This window comes from Vicia villosa, linkage group LG1 (genome assembly GCF_029867415.1).
Source record: "Vicia villosa cultivar HV-30 ecotype Madison, WI linkage group LG1, Vvil1.0, whole genome shotgun sequence".
Classification (NCBI taxonomy): domain Eukaryota; kingdom Viridiplantae; phylum Streptophyta; class Magnoliopsida; order Fabales; family Fabaceae; genus Vicia; species Vicia villosa.
This window is the reverse complement of record NC_081180.1, coordinates 252087919-252106196: the sequence shown is the minus strand read 5'-3', so window position 1 is coordinate 252106196 and position 18278 is coordinate 252087919. Positions and strand designations below refer to the sequence as shown.

The 18278-nt window shown below is 32.8% G+C and overlaps 1 protein-coding gene across 4 annotated transcripts; it reads left to right on the top strand.

Annotated features, from left to right (window-relative positions):
• The first annotated feature begins 9917 nt into the window (after positions 1-9917).
• Positions 9918-13842, top strand: LOC131645206 (KH domain-containing protein At1g09660/At1g09670-like). 4 transcript variants are annotated; one of them, XM_058915879.1, is made up of 8 exons: positions 9918-10048; positions 10216-10331; positions 10411-10496; positions 10813-10952; positions 12161-12295; positions 12388-12504; positions 12954-13097; positions 13189-13842. In XM_058915879.1, the coding sequence occupies exons 2-8, from the start codon at positions 10222-10224 to the stop codon at positions 13345-13347; spliced, it is 891 nt and encodes a 296-aa protein (XP_058771862.1). In that variant the 5' UTR covers positions 9918-10048; positions 10216-10221; the 3' UTR covers positions 13348-13842. The 4 variants fall into 4 exon arrangements, with proteins under 4 accessions (XP_058771862.1, XP_058771861.1, XP_058771860.1 ...); XM_058915878.1 differs by having other exon boundaries at positions 12385-12504; XM_058915877.1 differs by having other exon boundaries at positions 12149-12295.
• The last annotated feature ends 4436 nt before the right edge of the window (positions 13843-18278 follow it).

Here is an 18278-nt window from a genome sequence, read left to right as displayed (position 1 = left end):
ATTATTTTTAAAGGATAAAATAGAGAGAAGAGAAGTCAATTTTTACGGTACGTGAAAAGGGAAAATAGAAGTGTGCTAGGGCAAGAGAAGGCTTGAGAAAAATCATCCATCCATAGAGCTTGAGGATCAAAGTTGCTAGGAATAACAAGGTAAGGGTGGGGTATGATTATCTAAGGGTTTGTATAATGGTTTGTGGGTAAGGAATTGATTGCTTGCTAGAAATTAACTCTCTCATAAGTTTTAAACATTTCAATTGTGAAATTCTATTTAGTTGATGAAATTAGGTGCAATTAGATAATAAGAAGTTGTATGATTATGACGATGTATATCAGTGTGAATTGGTTTTTGTGGACCATGTAATTGTATGTGGTATTGATGTTGTGGGGTGTTTATATCCCTTAATTCACGTGTCATGGGATATGATATGTTTTGGAATTGTTGGAGGTAAGAAACTTGGAGTTTGGGGTCTATTGCAAGGCTGGAAAATAAGAGAGAGATCACATAAAATCACGTGGAAAAGTCGTTTTCTGGGCTCTATTACGGCCAGTAGCAGCTAATACGGATGGTCGTAATAGCCCTCTAGATTCTGGTATCAGAAACATGCAAAAAATGAAATTATGGGTTGGGAGCACTACGGGTCGTAGTGGCCATTATGGGTGGCCGTAGCAGCTCCCTAAATTTTATATTGTGAAATCGTTTTTATTATAACTTTTGATTTGTATGTCCAAATGACGTCTTGTTCGAAGTGTTAGAAAGCTAACGCACTGAACTATAACATGATAGAGATACGTAAATTGTTTGAGTGTTATTATCATATCTATTATGCATGTGAAGTTGATTGTTCATATGTTATTTTTAATTATAACATGCCAGGATGTTTTACCTCATGATTTGTTAACCGTAAGTCCATATCGAGTACCTTTTGAAGCGTTGCAAAGTTGGTGTAATGTAATTTAACTTAAAATTATTTTCTATACCAGAATTTAAATTATTTGATGTGTGGGCATGTATTTCATGCATAGTGCTTTTATGTTGTTTTGTGAAACGTGTGCAAAGACATTGTTATTGCTTGCTATATTGTTGTCTTATTGTTGTTATTGCATGTCTTGGCAGGTGTTTAGTGCATGGTGGCCAATAGTGGCAAAGTACATTGACTATAGTGAAGTTCTTTGTGCAAGTTGTTGTGTTGTATGTATAATATATTGCATGCAGTCATGATGTTGGACAGGGGTCCGTGTTTGGTGAGCCTCAGTACCATTGTGCATATTGGGTGCAAGTAGCTAATTCATATGGTGATGGATTAGTGAAGCACTACTTGGTAACAATTTTGGACAGTAGTCTGTTTGGTGAGCTTCGATCTTAGGTAGGGATCGAAGCGGTGAAATTGAGAGTTCACATTTTGGTACCACATGCATTAAGTTGAGTGTTGAGTTTCATTATATTGAATTTGTATGGTGTCGTTATGTTAGTGGTGTGGAATGTATGGTTAGAATGCATGTTGTGCTTGTAATAATTTGTTACTCACTTATTATTATGTATTCCTTTATATAATTATGTTATCTCACCCCTTCTGTTTGAATGTTATCTCTACGTGGGTAACGCGCAGGTAACCCGCAGTGAAGGTGTGGATGATAGTTGAAGAGAGTGCTTTTCTTTATTTGCTTTCTTCGGTGTCAATGTCTACTCTGATATGTAACACTGTGGGTCGAACGCCTGCGTGTTATATTTATTTTGTTGTATATTTATAATTTCTCTTTTGTTGCAACATTGATAATTACTACATTTTTATATTTTATTTTTAAATAAGTGTTTGTATACTTGTTGATGTTTTTCCGCTGCAATAAGTCGAAGTTTTTACAGTTATTATTAATAATTGGTATGTGTTACATATTATTATACTATAAACAGGGTTGTGTTTGTAAGGATGTGACATCCTAATTAGGTGACGTTTTTAAATTGCTATGATGTTTATTTAATAATTATTTGGGAGAAAATTAGGGTGTTACAAGTCCCTCAGTTGAAGGCGACTTTTTATAAAGAGACGAGTCCCTTAATTGAAGGTGAATTTTTATTAAGAGACAACTGCCTCAATTGGGGAGAGTCCCTCAACTGATGGCAACTTTCTATTAAGATCCGAGTCCCTCAGATTGTGGCGCGTCTCTCAGATGAATGCAACTTTTTATTAAACGGCGGGTCGCTTAACTTGGGGCGAGTGTTCACCTCTATAAAATGCCTCTTAGACAATTATTTGGTAAAGGGATATATCAAATTATATTTTGATTGGACTCTAAGACGTCAAAACGTCAATCAATATTGAAAGCTTTGAGTTTTTTAATGGAAAAAGAGTGTGGGTAGCATTTAATGTATCTCATGGTGTCCTTCTTTGAAAAAATCAATCTAGCCTTTTTTTTTACCTACAAGCGATTTTAGGTGTAAAGCTTTTCCCACTTCTCGTGGCAGTTGTTGTAACACCTCGCTACTCGTATTTAAAATTTTATTGAGTTTAATATTGATTTTAGGAATTATTTGTGTGCTTGGGCATTTTATTGGGAATAGTTGTGGTGTGTAAAAATTATTAGAATTTATGGTTAATTTTAATTAATTAAAATAAATAAAAAATAGAGGTTTAAATACAATTGGATGGAAAATATAAACTATGAGGAAATAATGGAAGTGGTGATAATTAGAAGTAAGTTGGGGGCCAAAATGTGATTTTAAAAATATTAAATTAGATTTTTGAATAAAAAAGGATTAGTGAAGCTTTTGAGTTGTCACATATGTGATATTGGAAAAGAGTGAGAAAATATTATTTTAACCAACTACTACTTAACTCCAATTAAATAATTAACACTCAACTTAATTAATTAATTATTCTAATTATCACTAAGTCAGGGTACTATCCTTCCAACTAAGGCCACACACCCTTTAACCACAACAACAAAACATCAAAATTCACAACATTCACAACAAAACATCAAAACCATATAAATTTTAAATTTGGGGGTGTTACAGGTTTCACCCACACGAGGTACATGTTTTATATTAGTAAGGTGTGATGGGATAATTGTAATATCCAACTGCCAAACTTTTGGGTTTGACTTAGCTAAACTAATTATAATATGATTATATATGTTTAGAAACAAGAGTTGAGAACAATCCATATGATAAATTAGAATAAGGAGTTATTCACTCAACTGGTAAAACTCGAGAGTTGTATCTACTTAATCTAAATGCAAGATTGTCATGATGACAACTTTTGCAACAACCCTAGACCTAAAAATGATGTGTCATTCTAATATAACACTAATGCTGAGGTGTCAATCTCTTAAAATTTCTAATATTAATTAACTATTTGTATTATAATATTTTGGAATAAATAGTTAAATTATTTTTTACTTTTATAGTATTATAATTCAATAATAATAATAATAATGGTAAAGATTAAATTATACAAAATCATTTTAACAATCAAATTAATTTATGATAGATAAGAAATAAAAAAACATAAATAATATTTTATAATAAATAATATATTATTTATTAAATAGACACAATATTAATAATTAAAATTAAAATAATAATAATAATAATAATAATAATAATAATAATAATAATAAGATAGCTATAAAAAATATAAATAAATAAATAAATAATAATCAAGATTAAATTATACAGAATTATTTTTACAATCAAATTAATTTATAAAAGTTAAGAAATAAAAAAAATAAGATTCTAATATATATTTTTGGATTCAAAATACATTATCTTTGATTTTATTGAAATTTGACTTTATAAATAATTTAACTCAAATTTGTACTTAAAAATATAAGTGTTTAATTTTTAAAATTTTGATTTCATAATTATAATACTTTTATCATAATGTATATCGTAATTAAATATTATTTTCATGCTATTATTTAATTATAATTAAATATTAAATATTATTTTCATGTTATATCATAAAAATAATAATTATTAGTATATTTCAATTAGTTTTATAACAGTAATCATTTTTATTGCAGTTATTAAACATTAAATTAGTAACAATTATTATTATATTTTTTAATAGTTATATTATATTAAAAATATTTATTAATATATTTTTATTACTATTATAATAATAATTTAATTCAAATTTATACTTAAAAATATAAAAGTGTTTAATTTTTAAAATATTAATTTTATAGTTATAATACTTTTATCATAATGCATATAATAATTAAAGATTATTTTCATGCTATCATTTAATTATACTCAATATTAAATATTGTTTTTGTGTTATATTATTAAAAAAAAAATATATATTTCATGTTATTGCAGTGAATAAACATTAAATTAATAATTATTATTATATTTCATAATGATTATATTATATTATAATCATTATTAATATATTTCAATTACTATTATAATAAGAATTTTTTTACTAAACATTAATTTTGGAACAATTATTATGGCTTTGGCTAATATGCATAAGGATTTACTTATGCACCATGCATAAGCCTACATAAGTCATTGGATCATATTTTTAATTCAGTATTGAGTATTGAGTGGTGAGTATTGAGTAATAACAATTGATGTCTAGAATTTGATCCAAGGGTCCATAATAATCTATGCATGGTGCATAGATTAACTGCACCCAATTATTATTATATTTCATAATGGTTATACTATATTAAAATAATTATCTGTATATTTCGGTTACTATTATAATTATTATTCTTATTGCAGTTACTATTTCATATTTTTTAATATAAGTAAGCAGTCCAACAAATTTTATTTAATGCATTATTAAAATTCAGTATTAATTACTTCAACTAATTACTTCACCACTAATTCTATGTACTTGAACCGCTCAATCAACAAAAGTTCTAAAAGCTTAAATTTTTTTTCTCTATTTTCAATACTATGTTTTTTCAGTTACCAATTCCAAGAACTCCAACTCCACTAATTAATTGTATTATTGCGTCCATTCACATTATCACATAAGATTTTAGTACAAATACATCTACACCCCATCTATTTTTTCATATTCTCCAAAATTTTCTACGAGGTAAGTAACTTTTTTCTATTTTTCTTTTTCATCTTCTGCCTTCTCTTTTGATTTTTACTTGTTTTACTGTTTATTTTTATTTTTGAATTCAATAGAGAAATATTGCACCGAGATTCGTCAAATTTCTGATATAGAAGTTTTTGAATTTCTACTTTGCTCGATGAAAAATTGAAAATGTAAGTATTTCATTTGTTGTTTATAAACTATCATGTGTTATTTCATATTTTACCAAGTTATTATATTTTCATTTAGTGATGTAATTTTTTCATTGTTCAAACATCCAAGCTTCAATTAAATCAGCCTTATTTGGTGATTTTAAGTCATCTTAAAGAATACTCATACTATATAAGTTGTAATATATTATGTTACTAGAGAATTCACTTTGTGGCTAAAAACTTCCTCAATAAAAATTAATAACTACTATAACTTTTCACTTATATACCTGCTAATGCTATACTACTAATTATGCATCATATTCCAGTGTAGTAGTGCAAATTAGAATTCGGTACACTCTATTTATTTAATATTAAAATATATTTTTTATCATTAAACTTCTAAGAAAAAAAACTCTGTAATTGTTTCGAATGAGAATTTGATTTTTATTTTTATAAAATTTTGAAATCCAAAACTAAAGTTAAATATGAATTATGTGACTTCACATGAACTATCATTATTTATGTGATTCTGTGAGAGAGGCTCACATCTACATGGATCCATATTTTGAATTTGATTCATATCAATACTTTTTTTGTTTTTGTCTATGACAATGATGGATATATGCTTATATATTATTAATCCATATTAATTAGTAAAGAAGATTTTTAATTTTTTTAAACAGCATGTGACAAATCACTTTAAATATAAACTAACAAACAATAAAAAATTACAGTAAAAAATAAATTACAATCATTTATTATTATTATTATTATTATTATTATTATTATTATTGTTACATTAGATGTTGTTAATTCTATCAAATATTATGTGTCTTTTTATACTTTTAATAAATAAAAAAGATACTCTTCCAAAAATAAATATAAGAAAAAAAAAGGATAGAAATAAATGTGATTTATTTTATTTTGTATCAGTTTGTTCTAATTTTTAACCATAGGCCCAACACACATGTGATTAATTAATCGCTCTAATAGTAGTTACATTTTCTCCTTAAATAATTTTTTTTTATTAGCCACTAATTCCACCCACGTACAATGATTTTTTCAAAGTTATTCCATACAATTCCTTAAAAAAATCACTCTGATTAACACTTATATAATTTTTTATTTATTTATGTAAATGTTAAAATGTAAAATAATTATTACTCTATAACCCTTTCATATAATAATAATTTTTATAACTAATTCAGAAATGCAATATTAATTCAAAAGATTGTTCTATTCAATTAAACACATAACATCTTTAATTTATCAAATGAATAAATTTCTTTATTTAAACGTACTCCAATTCATAATAATTTTATACTATTATTCGAATGTACTCTCTCCATTTTATATCTATATTATAGATTATTTTAAAAAAGTTATGACAAAGTCATTTTACAACGTCAATAAATTATTTATGATATTTTTTATTATACTCTCAAATATTTATTATTCACTTTTTTTTCAATTTTTCAATTTATTATTTCTATATCATCAATAAAAGATAATTTTATAAAAAATTTATCAATTTTTTTCATATAATAATAATTATCTATATGTAATAATAGATAGAATAATATCATACTATTATATGTAAATTTTAATGTTATATTTTCATTCCAAATCTCAATCTTTTAAGGAAAAACAGAGTCTTCCTCTCTTGAATACTTAATGTTATATTTTCGTTCCAAATCTTAGTGTGATCCTCCAGTCATATAAAATTTTAATTCCACTCTCGAATATAGAAATTGATATTATATATATCATAAGTATACAAAAATTAAAAAAATTAATGATCAGTTTTCCTTCATATTTTATTAATTTATATCATGGTTAAATTTGCGGTGGATGACGCCAATTATCCCTTTAAAAGATTTTTGTTAAAATATAATTATCATTATCTTTAGTTGTTGATTGCATTTTTTTATAATGAGTTTTAAATTCTCATTCATATTTTTTTCTTTCAAATCTCATGATGAATTTACTCTATAGTTTTATTTTGTTCAATTCAGAAAAGGGAAATGTATGTTTTCATGTTCTATTCAAATTTTGCGATATTTTTTTTATGTTTTTGTATATGTTTCTATTGTACGGATACACCTATAACTTTGTGTTTGATAAAATATGAAGATATACAATTTTGTTAATTTATATTCATTTTTGTTTTATAAAAATAAATTATTTATCCATATTTTTGTCCCATCGCACGGGTGAAAGTACTAGTTAAATACAATTGAAAAGAGTTCATATCTAAATAACAGAGTTTTGTGTAATAAAGTAAAATACGGATCTCGATCCGATAGAAAATCTTTCAACGGGATTTTCTGAATCAAATATTGAGGGTCATTTGGGTTGAGTAAAAATAGTGAGGGCATTTTAATAAAAGTCCTTATTAAAATGATTTTGATACAATCTTTTTACACGTTTTGTATTTAGAATTTATTTTGCATTTTATCTTATATTTTATTGTGAAATATCCTTATGAAGGATGTAAGGATCAAAAAGGAGTTTCTGAGTTGGTACATAAATTGAGAATTGTTCTTAAGCACGAGAAAAATTATATTTTCTCAAGCAACTAATTCCTAACAACCATATATAACTAGATTCGAAGAACGATACTTATGAGAAGCATCAAATCGAATGTCTAGATATATCATATCTCATATTTATAGTCGTCATGGAGAATGATATAATCATTAATTTTGAGGATTTTATTTTAAAATACAAGATATGATAAATGTAAAACTTTCCAGGGTATTTTCTATACAAGTTAGGAATCCAAATAAATCTAAAATAGTTTTGAGATTTAAAATTTGGGATTTTCTTATAGACCAAACAATTGATCACAAGTTTTATTTGAGATTGTGTCGGATATGTAGATTATATTCATTATGAATGAATTTTAAATAAATCTACCACAACATGTTTAAAAGAAAAAGGAAAGTAGTTTGTGAATGTTAAATATATGAATTATAAAAGGAACGAGGTTTGTAACACCCCATAATTTCATAAATTAATTTAATCGGAATTTAAATTAGTTATTTGGAATTAATCGATTTTATTCAATTAAACGGAGAATTTAGAGAAAAGAAGGTTATTGGGCTTGGTGTTGTGTTTAGAAAAAAAAGGGTGCTAAGTGATAGGCCCTTACTAAGCGAATTCCCTTATTTTCATAAAATATAGGAATTTTATGGAAAAGAAATAGAAAGCCAAAAAGAAGAGAGGAAGCCAAGTAGAGAGAAGACAAAATACATGAAAGAGGAGAAGAAGAGGAAGAGAGCACTCAAGCAAGTTTGAATTCAGGTAAGGGGGCTCTTCCAATTACCATTTATTATTGGGTTTTATATGATAATATTGAATTGGGGTTTTATATGATAATATTGAATTGGACTCTTACAAATCATGCCGAGGGACATGACTGACTTAGATGAGATTTGCCCCTCCTACATATACAAGAATAATATCTGTGGCCCCTTGATGAGTATGTTTGTAAATTGCATGGTTGTGCTCAAATAAGTTGATATCAGATATTAAGCTTATTTGTTGTTATCAAGTATACTCGGGGATCAAGGAATAAAATATTAGACTATACAAGGGTGTTACATTCTATGCCTTGTGTTTAATATAGATATAAGAGCAAAAGAGTAATTGTACACATAATCATTATCACATAAAATGTTATATCAGATCACACGATATTCTCGTCACTTGAGTAGTAGTGATGCATTGTTAGATATCTCACATTGTTTATAATATTAAGTAAGTGATTTAATATTATTGTCAACCCTACGAGAACCTACAGGGTCAAATTTAATTATATATTAATAGTATTTAAATTATTTAATACATTATCACACATATAATTTATTTGCTAAATATGACTTAATTAAATAAATGAGGATTGACAGTTAGTTAAATTAAATATAATTTAATTTAAATTTATTTTGGAAAAACCCAAAATAAGTTAAAATAATAAATGAAATAGTTTAATTAAATTAGATTGTAGTTTATTTTGGAAAAGCCCAAAACAAAAACATTAGGGTTTTAAAAACTCTCTATAAATTGAAAAGCTCTTTCCCCTACCAAAGCTACTTGTCAATTTTCTTAGAGCAAGAACGACTAGCACCGCCTTTCATTTTACACTTGCGTGGACTACGTAGAGACGCCGATCAGTTTGTCCGATCAGTTTGTAATCAAAAGATAAAACACGTTTCAAGAGGTAATTTTTGAATCCTTATTTGTGTTTGATTTGTGATTAATGATTTAATCAAGATCCGTTCATCAGAATTATTCCGCTAAGAGGATAAAATCACAGTCGTTGAAATCAACCCAAAGATCTATCGTATCCACACCGCGTTCACTAGGTGCAATTTTAACCCGCAATACACAAATACAAATTATCCGCTCTTGCATGTAATATCTCTTCCATCTTACTATCTTAAACATTTGAGTGGTAACTTAGTATTAAGACCCTATTTCATTTACCACACACCTACACCATTGTAATAAAGAGTTTCTATGACAACTTTCATCATCACACCTTCAATATCTAGTTTCACACATAAATATAAATGATTTTTTTTATATAAATACATTATTTTACTTTTAAATTTTTAAAGATTGATTTTTTTTTTTTATAATCAATAAAAAAAAAAAAGAGTGATTGAATGAATGGGTAAATAAGAAAATAAAATAAAAAATATATAAAGAGGTAGACGGCATCACTCTGGTTTCTCTTTCTTCCTCCTTTGGACTTTGGTTGGTAGTGTAGTCACCGACTGTAGTGTCGTGGCTCACCCTCACCCTCTCCAATTCTCTCCTCCGACTCCGTGACTCCGTAAGTTAACTAACCCTTTCTCTTCTATACTCCCTCATCTAACCCATCCTCTCGTAATCGTTATTCTAATTCTCAATTTCGATGATTCCTTCGTCTAATTTCATCATGCTGAATGATTTGTGTGGGTCCTACTAACCTAACTAGGGTTTGTTTTTGAAAAATTGCAGAACAAGATGGGAGAGAGGATCCCATCTGGGAACGGAAATGGGAATGGGAATGGAAGTTATTTTCAGTTCCCTCCTCCCGGTCCTTCTCCTGTCCGGTCTTCCGATCATCGTGAAAGGTTTTTCTCATCAATTCACGCTGTTTTTTCTATTATTATTATTCCTGTTTTCATTTTATTCATTGTTAATTGTTTGCAGATTTTTGGCTGAATTATTGGCGGAGAGGCAGAAATTGGGACCCTTTTTGCAAGTTCTCCCACAATGTACCAGGCTCTTGACTCAAGGTTTGTCAATCATATCATATTTCTCTTAATTTCATTTCTTCATTTATAGTCCACCAAACACAGACACCGGAAACACGACACTGATACTATTTGAAAATATAAATAATACACAGAAACCATGCATACATGAATGGTTCAAATAGTTTTGATGCTTGTTTGGTTGGTCTGGGCTGGCTGATTGATCACAGTTCTTCACCGTCTTTACAATTTTATTCGACTTTGCTTCATTCATTATGTATGCTTGGGAGACCGTCTTTGCTCGTGTATTTGTTTAAGTTTTTGTAGTTTCTCTCTCTGATTCTAATGTGCATTGCAGAAATCAGACGGATATCCGGATATAATCAAGGTTTTCCGGAACATGAAAGATTTGAGCAAGACAGTCCATTCAGGCCATTAGGTCAACATCCAAATAGTAGGCCAATGGATATGGAGGGATGGCCTGCTGTACCTAGAGAGGTAATGGTACTTCATACCACTCAGAAATCTCTATTAAACGATTCATGAATTCTTTAGTTATTTCATGTTTATTGATCATGGTCTATTATTTGTTTTCAAGTTATTATTTACTTTTTTGCGGGGAAAAATAAACTTGTAGCAATTTTAATTCCGTGCAGCGCACAATCCAACATTTAGCAGTTGAGGTTTGCTGTTTGTTTGCAAAGCCGTGCCATTACCTTCATGATTTTATAGTTGCATAAACATATGCTTTTTAAACACAAACGCCAAGTGTGATCTGTTTGCTTTTTGTTTTTCTTATTTCATTTTCTATAATTAAACATTTGAGCTTGATAAATGACCTGTATCAGTTTTAACACCAGAGTTCTTCTATCATGTGAAAGAAATCTATTAGGTTTGTGCCACTGGTTAGGTTTGTATTTTCTAATTGCTCCTGGCCATTTTAAATGGGTCTTTTACTACACATGGTGATGCCGGTCTTTAAAAGATATGCATGAGAAGCATCTGCCACGCATCAGAATGCACAAATGTAACTTGTTTTCAAGATATTTCACCATAAAAAGCATCCAGGATTACACATAGAAGAACTAGTAATTCAGCACTGTGATTTACAGTTTTGAAAATTGATCTTAGTTTTTTATCTTTTAATCCTGCGGGGTTTTAAAAAACGGTTTGCCACCACGAAAACGGCCGTGACAAAACGGTTTTGGCAGATACCATTATCACAGTCTTCTATACTGAAGAACAAATTGTGGTTAATTCACACCGCGACGACCGCAATTAGTGTCGCGACACCCGTATTGACCGAAATCGCGAAAGCCTTCATGCGACTGCGACCAGTTTTTAAAACCCTGATTCTGCCATCTTAACCTCAATTTCTTTAAAATTCTTAGAAGTTATCTATGATGTAAAAACATGGTTGCTATCTGTTGCCAGATTTTGGCTCTTTGGAGCTTCAAAATTGTGAGGGTCTTAACATATGCTCCATCGAATGATTAAATGCTCACAATTGGGCAATGTACCTGGTACAAAAAATAGTTCCGTTGCATTGTGTGGAAAATTGGTTGCAAGAGAGTTTAAGTTTTGATCTAAACTTGTGACCATTTTTTAAAACCCTGATCCTGCTTTCTTAACTTCAATTTCGGTAAAATTCTTAGAAAAAGTTATTGTTAAATATCTTCTAAATAGTACTAAAGTTCTACATGCAGGACAATGGAAATATCCAAAGAATGGGACCATTTCAAGCACCACCAGTGGGTTGGCATGGGGCACAAGGAATTCCGACGACTCCTGTAGTGAAGAGAGTTATCAGGCTTGACGTCCCTGTTGACAAATATCCAAATGTAAGTCCAAATCATGTTTTTTCACCCCAGACCGTATCAGTTTATCTTCTCAGCAATGTAATAACATATATTTTTTACTCAAATCACAGCAGTATAATTTTGTTGGTCGGATTCTGGGACCTCGCGGGAACTCATTAAAAAGAGTGGAAGCGATGACAAAGTGTAGGGTTTACATCAGAGGCTGCGGCTCTGTGAAGGATTCTATTAAGGTAAAGTTGGTATTTAATTATGCACTCTAAACAACTGTAAAAAGGGAAACATGATTCCACAAAGCTCCTACCATGGATGTCACTGCTACAGAGGTTGACACCTTTACCTTGCATTTGCAAGAGGCCAATTCCATGACTTGAAGCAGCAACTTCAGTTGTTGCATTTAGGGTCTCCTTCAAATTGAAGAATTATTTAGTGCTAATTTCAGCAATTTGATTTGATTTTTTTAATCATTAGTTTTAGTAAACTTTTAGTCACTCATATGCACAGAGTAATGTGATGAACATACAACAGATTATCTATCTTAATATTCTAAATAAATTTAGCCAATTCTTTTCCATTTCAAGTTGTTACTTCTTTCTCCTTGGATTTCTGCATTTGATTTCTCTTGCTAATCAGAGCCTTACCCTGCCTCACTTTTCTTCTTTCCTATATTTTATTATTATAGGAAGAGAAGCTTAAAGATAAACCCGGGTATGAGCATCTTAACGAGCCATTGCACTTGTTGGTGGAGGCAGAGTTTCCCGAGGATATAATCAATTCACGCTTGGACCATGCTGTTGCAGTACTAGAAAATCTTTTGAAGCCCGTGGTACAAATTTATTTTCACATTTAATTGCATTAATTGTTGTGCCTCACCCTTTTTTTAGGGCTAGTCCTTCTAATACGTGGCAACCTGCCAGGATGAATCACTTGATCACTATAAGAAGCAGCAATTGCGGGAGCTAGCTATGCTTAATGGTACTCTGAGGGAAGAAAGTCCCAGTATGAGCCCGAGTATGAGTCCGAGTATGTCACCTTTCAATAGTAATGGAATGAAACGTGCCAAGACAGGAAGATGACCTCAGTATGTTAACAGTGGATCTTACATTTTTCTCAAGCTAGGTTATTAGCATCTGATTTAGAATTTGTGGCCGTCTTTCTGCTGATTTTATTCACCAGAAACACCTTTGGGACTGAATCTCCTCTACCAGCTTGCAGGGATGGTCATTGGTCTATCCGCTTAATTTCTCTATTCTATTTTGGCGTCTATTCTTTGGTGTGTTAACCGCAAGAGTATTGACCGTCGTATTGCCGTTATAGAACAGTATTTATTGCTGTTATAGTGCAGTATTAACTAAGTTGCCGTGCTACTTAGTAGCATACTCCTGGTTTGATACTTTTTTTATAAAAAAAAATTGCATTGTCAAATTATTTAATTTCTTGCATGTGTATATCTAAATATGCATGGTGTTGACTCCTCTTGAGCTAAATAAAACAAATGTAGTAGTGTCTTTGATTGTATTGTGACTTCAATAATGTTGACATTATTCAATGATTGTTATTTCATTTTATTATTTTGAGTTTGCCAGTGACTTTTGTTGTAGTTTTATGCACTTGAATTTGATCTAGGAATATGTAAAGAAAGCTCTATTTATCATCAAACAGCTATAAAAGCAATCTATTGAATTGATATGTCTTACAATATTTTCTTTGTTGATGCTAAATTCAAGCTGCTAGCATCAGGGTCCTATTTGTTAGAACTAAAGGAGGGAAAATGAAATAATCTGTATTGTATTGAATGAATAAGAGAATAGAGATAACAGCCCTATATATAGGAGCTGAAGATAGTTATCACAGAGTGGAAACTAACTATTGGTGTGTTTGGAACAAAGTGTAGCTTCTATGCTACGTGAATTTTTGCCGGGCTTTTACATTTTCTGCCTCCAAACCAAACAAGCACTATATAGAACTATATTTTATAGCTACCTCTAATAGCCACCTAGAAATAGAGGGTGTCTTGAGTAGCTCTCTGATAGGACCCAGCTTGCTGAATCATTGCCACATGAGCAGTTAGTATACAACGACACAAATGGGCCCAAGGCTTGGCTAGTATATTCTAGAAGGGGCAAAAAGGGAAATAGTGGCTGAGGTTGTTAGAATGATTGTGACGTGTGATGGGAGTGAGGGAAACGCATGACCATTCCGAAATAAAAGGAGTAAGGGAGAGAGGGAGTACACACCTTGGATTGTAAGAATATTCTAGAATGGTTAGGAAGTGCTAACTTCCTAATACGGAGCCTAGCTCTGAGTCAGGAACCTAGGGATTTGTACATTCCCTTTTCTGTAATCACTGCCATACTTTTCATCAATCAATCAAATCCTCATTCCTTTTGTCATTTGCTTTTACTGTTTTATTGTTACTCTGTTTTGGTTCGTAACAATTTGGTCCGACCTGCCGGATTTGACGCCGGAGCCAGTGAATGCCACCAAAGAAAGTCACGTTACCAGCATTTAAACAGATGGAATCTAAGGTCGTTGCATTGGAGAGTGAGATCTCAGATGTGCGTTCAACTCTGGTTGACGTACAAAACGAAGTCTGGGAGAATCATGCCAGTTTGTTAGCCATGTTGGAGAGATGCTTGAGGAAATCAGTACAGGAGGAGGAAGACGAGAGCATGAAGGGATCATCAGGACCGAAGGGCACGTCGGAGAAGAAGGGGTCACAGGCTGGAGATCCGGTGACTGAGTTCCGTCACGCTGTGAGGAAGGTAGAGCTTCCCCTGTTCAACGGCGAGGATCCAGCAGGGTGGATCTCGCGCGCTGAAATTTACTTTCGCGTCCAAGAAACAACACCGGAGGTGAAGGTGAGGTTGGCTCAGATTTGTATGGAAGGGCCAACAATCCATTTCTTCAACTCTTTAGTTGGGGAAGACGAAGGGCTGACGTGGGAAAGTCTGAAGGAAGCGTTGTTAGGGAGGTACGGCGGTCATGGTGAGGGCGATGTGTACGAGCAGTTGTCGGAACTGAAACAGAGAGGATCGGTGGATGAGTACATCACTGAGTTTGAGTATTTGATAGCTCAAATTCCCAAAATACTAGAGAAGCAATTTCTAGGGTATTTTCTACATGGGTTGAAGAAGGAGATTCGTGGAAAGGTGAGGAGTTTAGCTACGATGAGGGAGATGAGTCGTACGAAGCTTCTTCAAGTTACTCGAGCTGTGGAGAAGGAAGTGAGTGGAGTTGGACCGAGCCCTTATCATGGATCCAGACAGGGAAGCGGGTCACATCGGCCCAATTCACATGGATCGGGCAAACCTAATTCTGATTGGGTTTTGGTCAAAGGACGGGACGGAGAAACAAGTGGGGGTGCGAAGAGTAACCCTAATGGGCCCAAAGGTGACAAACCGACCCAAACGGATCAGAGGCGTGTTGGAACCAGAGATAGGGGGTATACTCATCTTTCTTATCAAGAGATGATGGATGGCAAATTAAAGGGACGCTGTTTCAAATGCAATGGCCCATTTCATCCAATGCACCAATGTCCAAATCGACAACTTAGAGTGTTGATTCTGGACGATAATGAAGTAGGTGAAGACTCGGAGAAGAAGCTTTTGGCGGTGGAGGTAGAAGAGTCGGAAGATGAAGAAAATGCAGAGATGAGTATTTTAAACTTGAATCACATAGCGTTTGAAAATCATCAAACGGTGAAGTTTCAGGGGCAAATACATGGGGTGCCGGTGTTAGTTATGGTGGATAGTGGTGCTACGCACAACTTCATCTCCCAGAAGTTAGTGCAGAAGATGGAATGGCCCATTGAGGAAACTCCTATGATGAGCATCAAGTTAGGAGATGGCTTTCGAAAAAGCACCAAGGGGGTTTGTAGTGGATTGAAGCTGAAGATAGGGGAATTTGAAATTTCTCCCAGAATGCACTTGTTTGAGCTAGGAGGAATAAATGTTGTATTGGGAATTGAATGGCTCAAGACCATGGGGGATATGATTGTGAATTGGCACAAGCAGACAATAAGTTTTTGGAGTAGTAAGAGGTGGGTGACACTCCAAGGCATTGATGGACATGAAAGGAATTTGGTGGCTCTGCAAAGTATATTGAGCAAACCAAAACATGTAGGACAGGAGTGGATGTGGAGTATAGAGAGTAGCCAGAAGGAAGCTGCGCCATGTTTGACTCAAAAGCAACAATTAGAGTTGAACAACCTGTTGAATCAATTTGCATTGTTTTCCGGGAGCCTTCAGGTCTGCCTCCTAGAAGAGACAAAGAGCACGCCATCAATCTTGTAGAGGGCCATGGAGCTGTGAATGTTAGGCCTTACAGGTACCCACACCACCACAAGAATGAAATTGAAAAACAAGTACAAGAGATGTTGGCTGCAGGCATTATCAGACACAACACCAGTTCTTTTTCCAGCCCAGTTATCTTGGTGAAGAAGAAAGACAATACATGGAGAATGTGTATTGATTACCGTTCACTTAATAAGGTAACAATACTAGACAAATTTCCCATTCCAGTTATTGAAGAGCTATTAGATGAGTTATATGGAGCAAAATTTTATACAAAGCTTGATCTCAAGTCTGGTTATCATCAAGTGAGAGTCAGGGAGTCTGACATATGTAAGACTGCTTTTAGGACACATGAGGGACATTATGAGTTTTTGGTGATGCCCTTTGGGCTCATGAATGCTCCCTCCACATTCCAGAATCTTATGAATGATGTGTTCAGAACATTGTTGAGGAAGTGTGTGCTGGTCTTTTTTGATGACATTTTAATCTATAGCAGGGAATGGGGTGAACACTTGAACCATTTGAGAATAGTGTTGCAGCTGTTGGAACAACACAGTTTAGTGGCAAACAGAAAAAAAATGTCAATTTGCACAAAAGACTGTTGAGTATTTGGGCCATTTGATCAGTGGAGAAGGTGTGGCTGTAGACCCTAGTAAGGTGCAAAGTGTTGAGCAATGGCCAATCCCTAAGAATGTTAAAGGAGTTAGGGGATTTTTAGGGCTTACTGGGTACTACAAGAAGTTCATTAGGGATTATGGAAAGATAGCCAGGCCTTTGACAGATTTGACCAAAAAGGACAACTTCAAGTGGAGTAATGAATCCCAACAGGCCTTTGAAGAATTGAAGAAAAAACTGACAACTGCTCCAGTGCTGGCTCTACCTGATTTTACCAAACAGTTTGTGATTGAATGTGATGCCTCAGGTGGAGGAATCGGTGCCATCCTGATGCAAGACAGAAGACCTGTGGCTTATTTTAGCAAGGCCTTGGGAGTGCGAAATTTGATCAAGTCTGCTTATGAAAAGGAGTTGATGGTTGTAGTCCTGGCTATCCAACATTGGAGACCTTACCTTTTAGGCAGAAAATTCACAATATCTACTGATCAGAAGAGCTTGAAACAGCTGATGCAGCAGAGGATAGTCACAGCTGAACAGCATAACTGGGCTGCTAAGTTGTTAGGGTATGACTTTGATATTATTTACAAGCAAGGGAGGCTAAATAGAGGAGCAGATGCACTGTCTAGAATGCATGAAGGGACAAAGTTAAACACTATTGCCTCATATGCTCGCTGGGACCAAAAGCAACAAATGATGGAAGAGGTCAGCCAAGTTGATAAGCTTCAAATGATCATTAAAGCACTGCAGCAGAATCCTAATGCCAAGCCAGGATACGAGTAAAAACAGGGAGTATTGTTGTACAATGGGAGGCTGGTGATTTCCAGTCAGTCACAGTTGATTCCTTTAATGCTAAATGAATTTCATTCTTCTCCACAAGGTGGCCATTCTGGGTTTTATAAAACATATAGAAGAGTTGCGGCTAATGTGTATTGGCTGGGGATGAAAGGAGCTATACAGGATTATGTCAAGAGCTGTGATGAGTGTCAACGGCAGAAATATTTAGCCTCTTCACCCGGAGGACTCTTGCAGCCACTGCCGGCACCTGAACAAGTATGGGAAGACATATCCATGGATTTTATTACTGGCTTGCCTAAGTC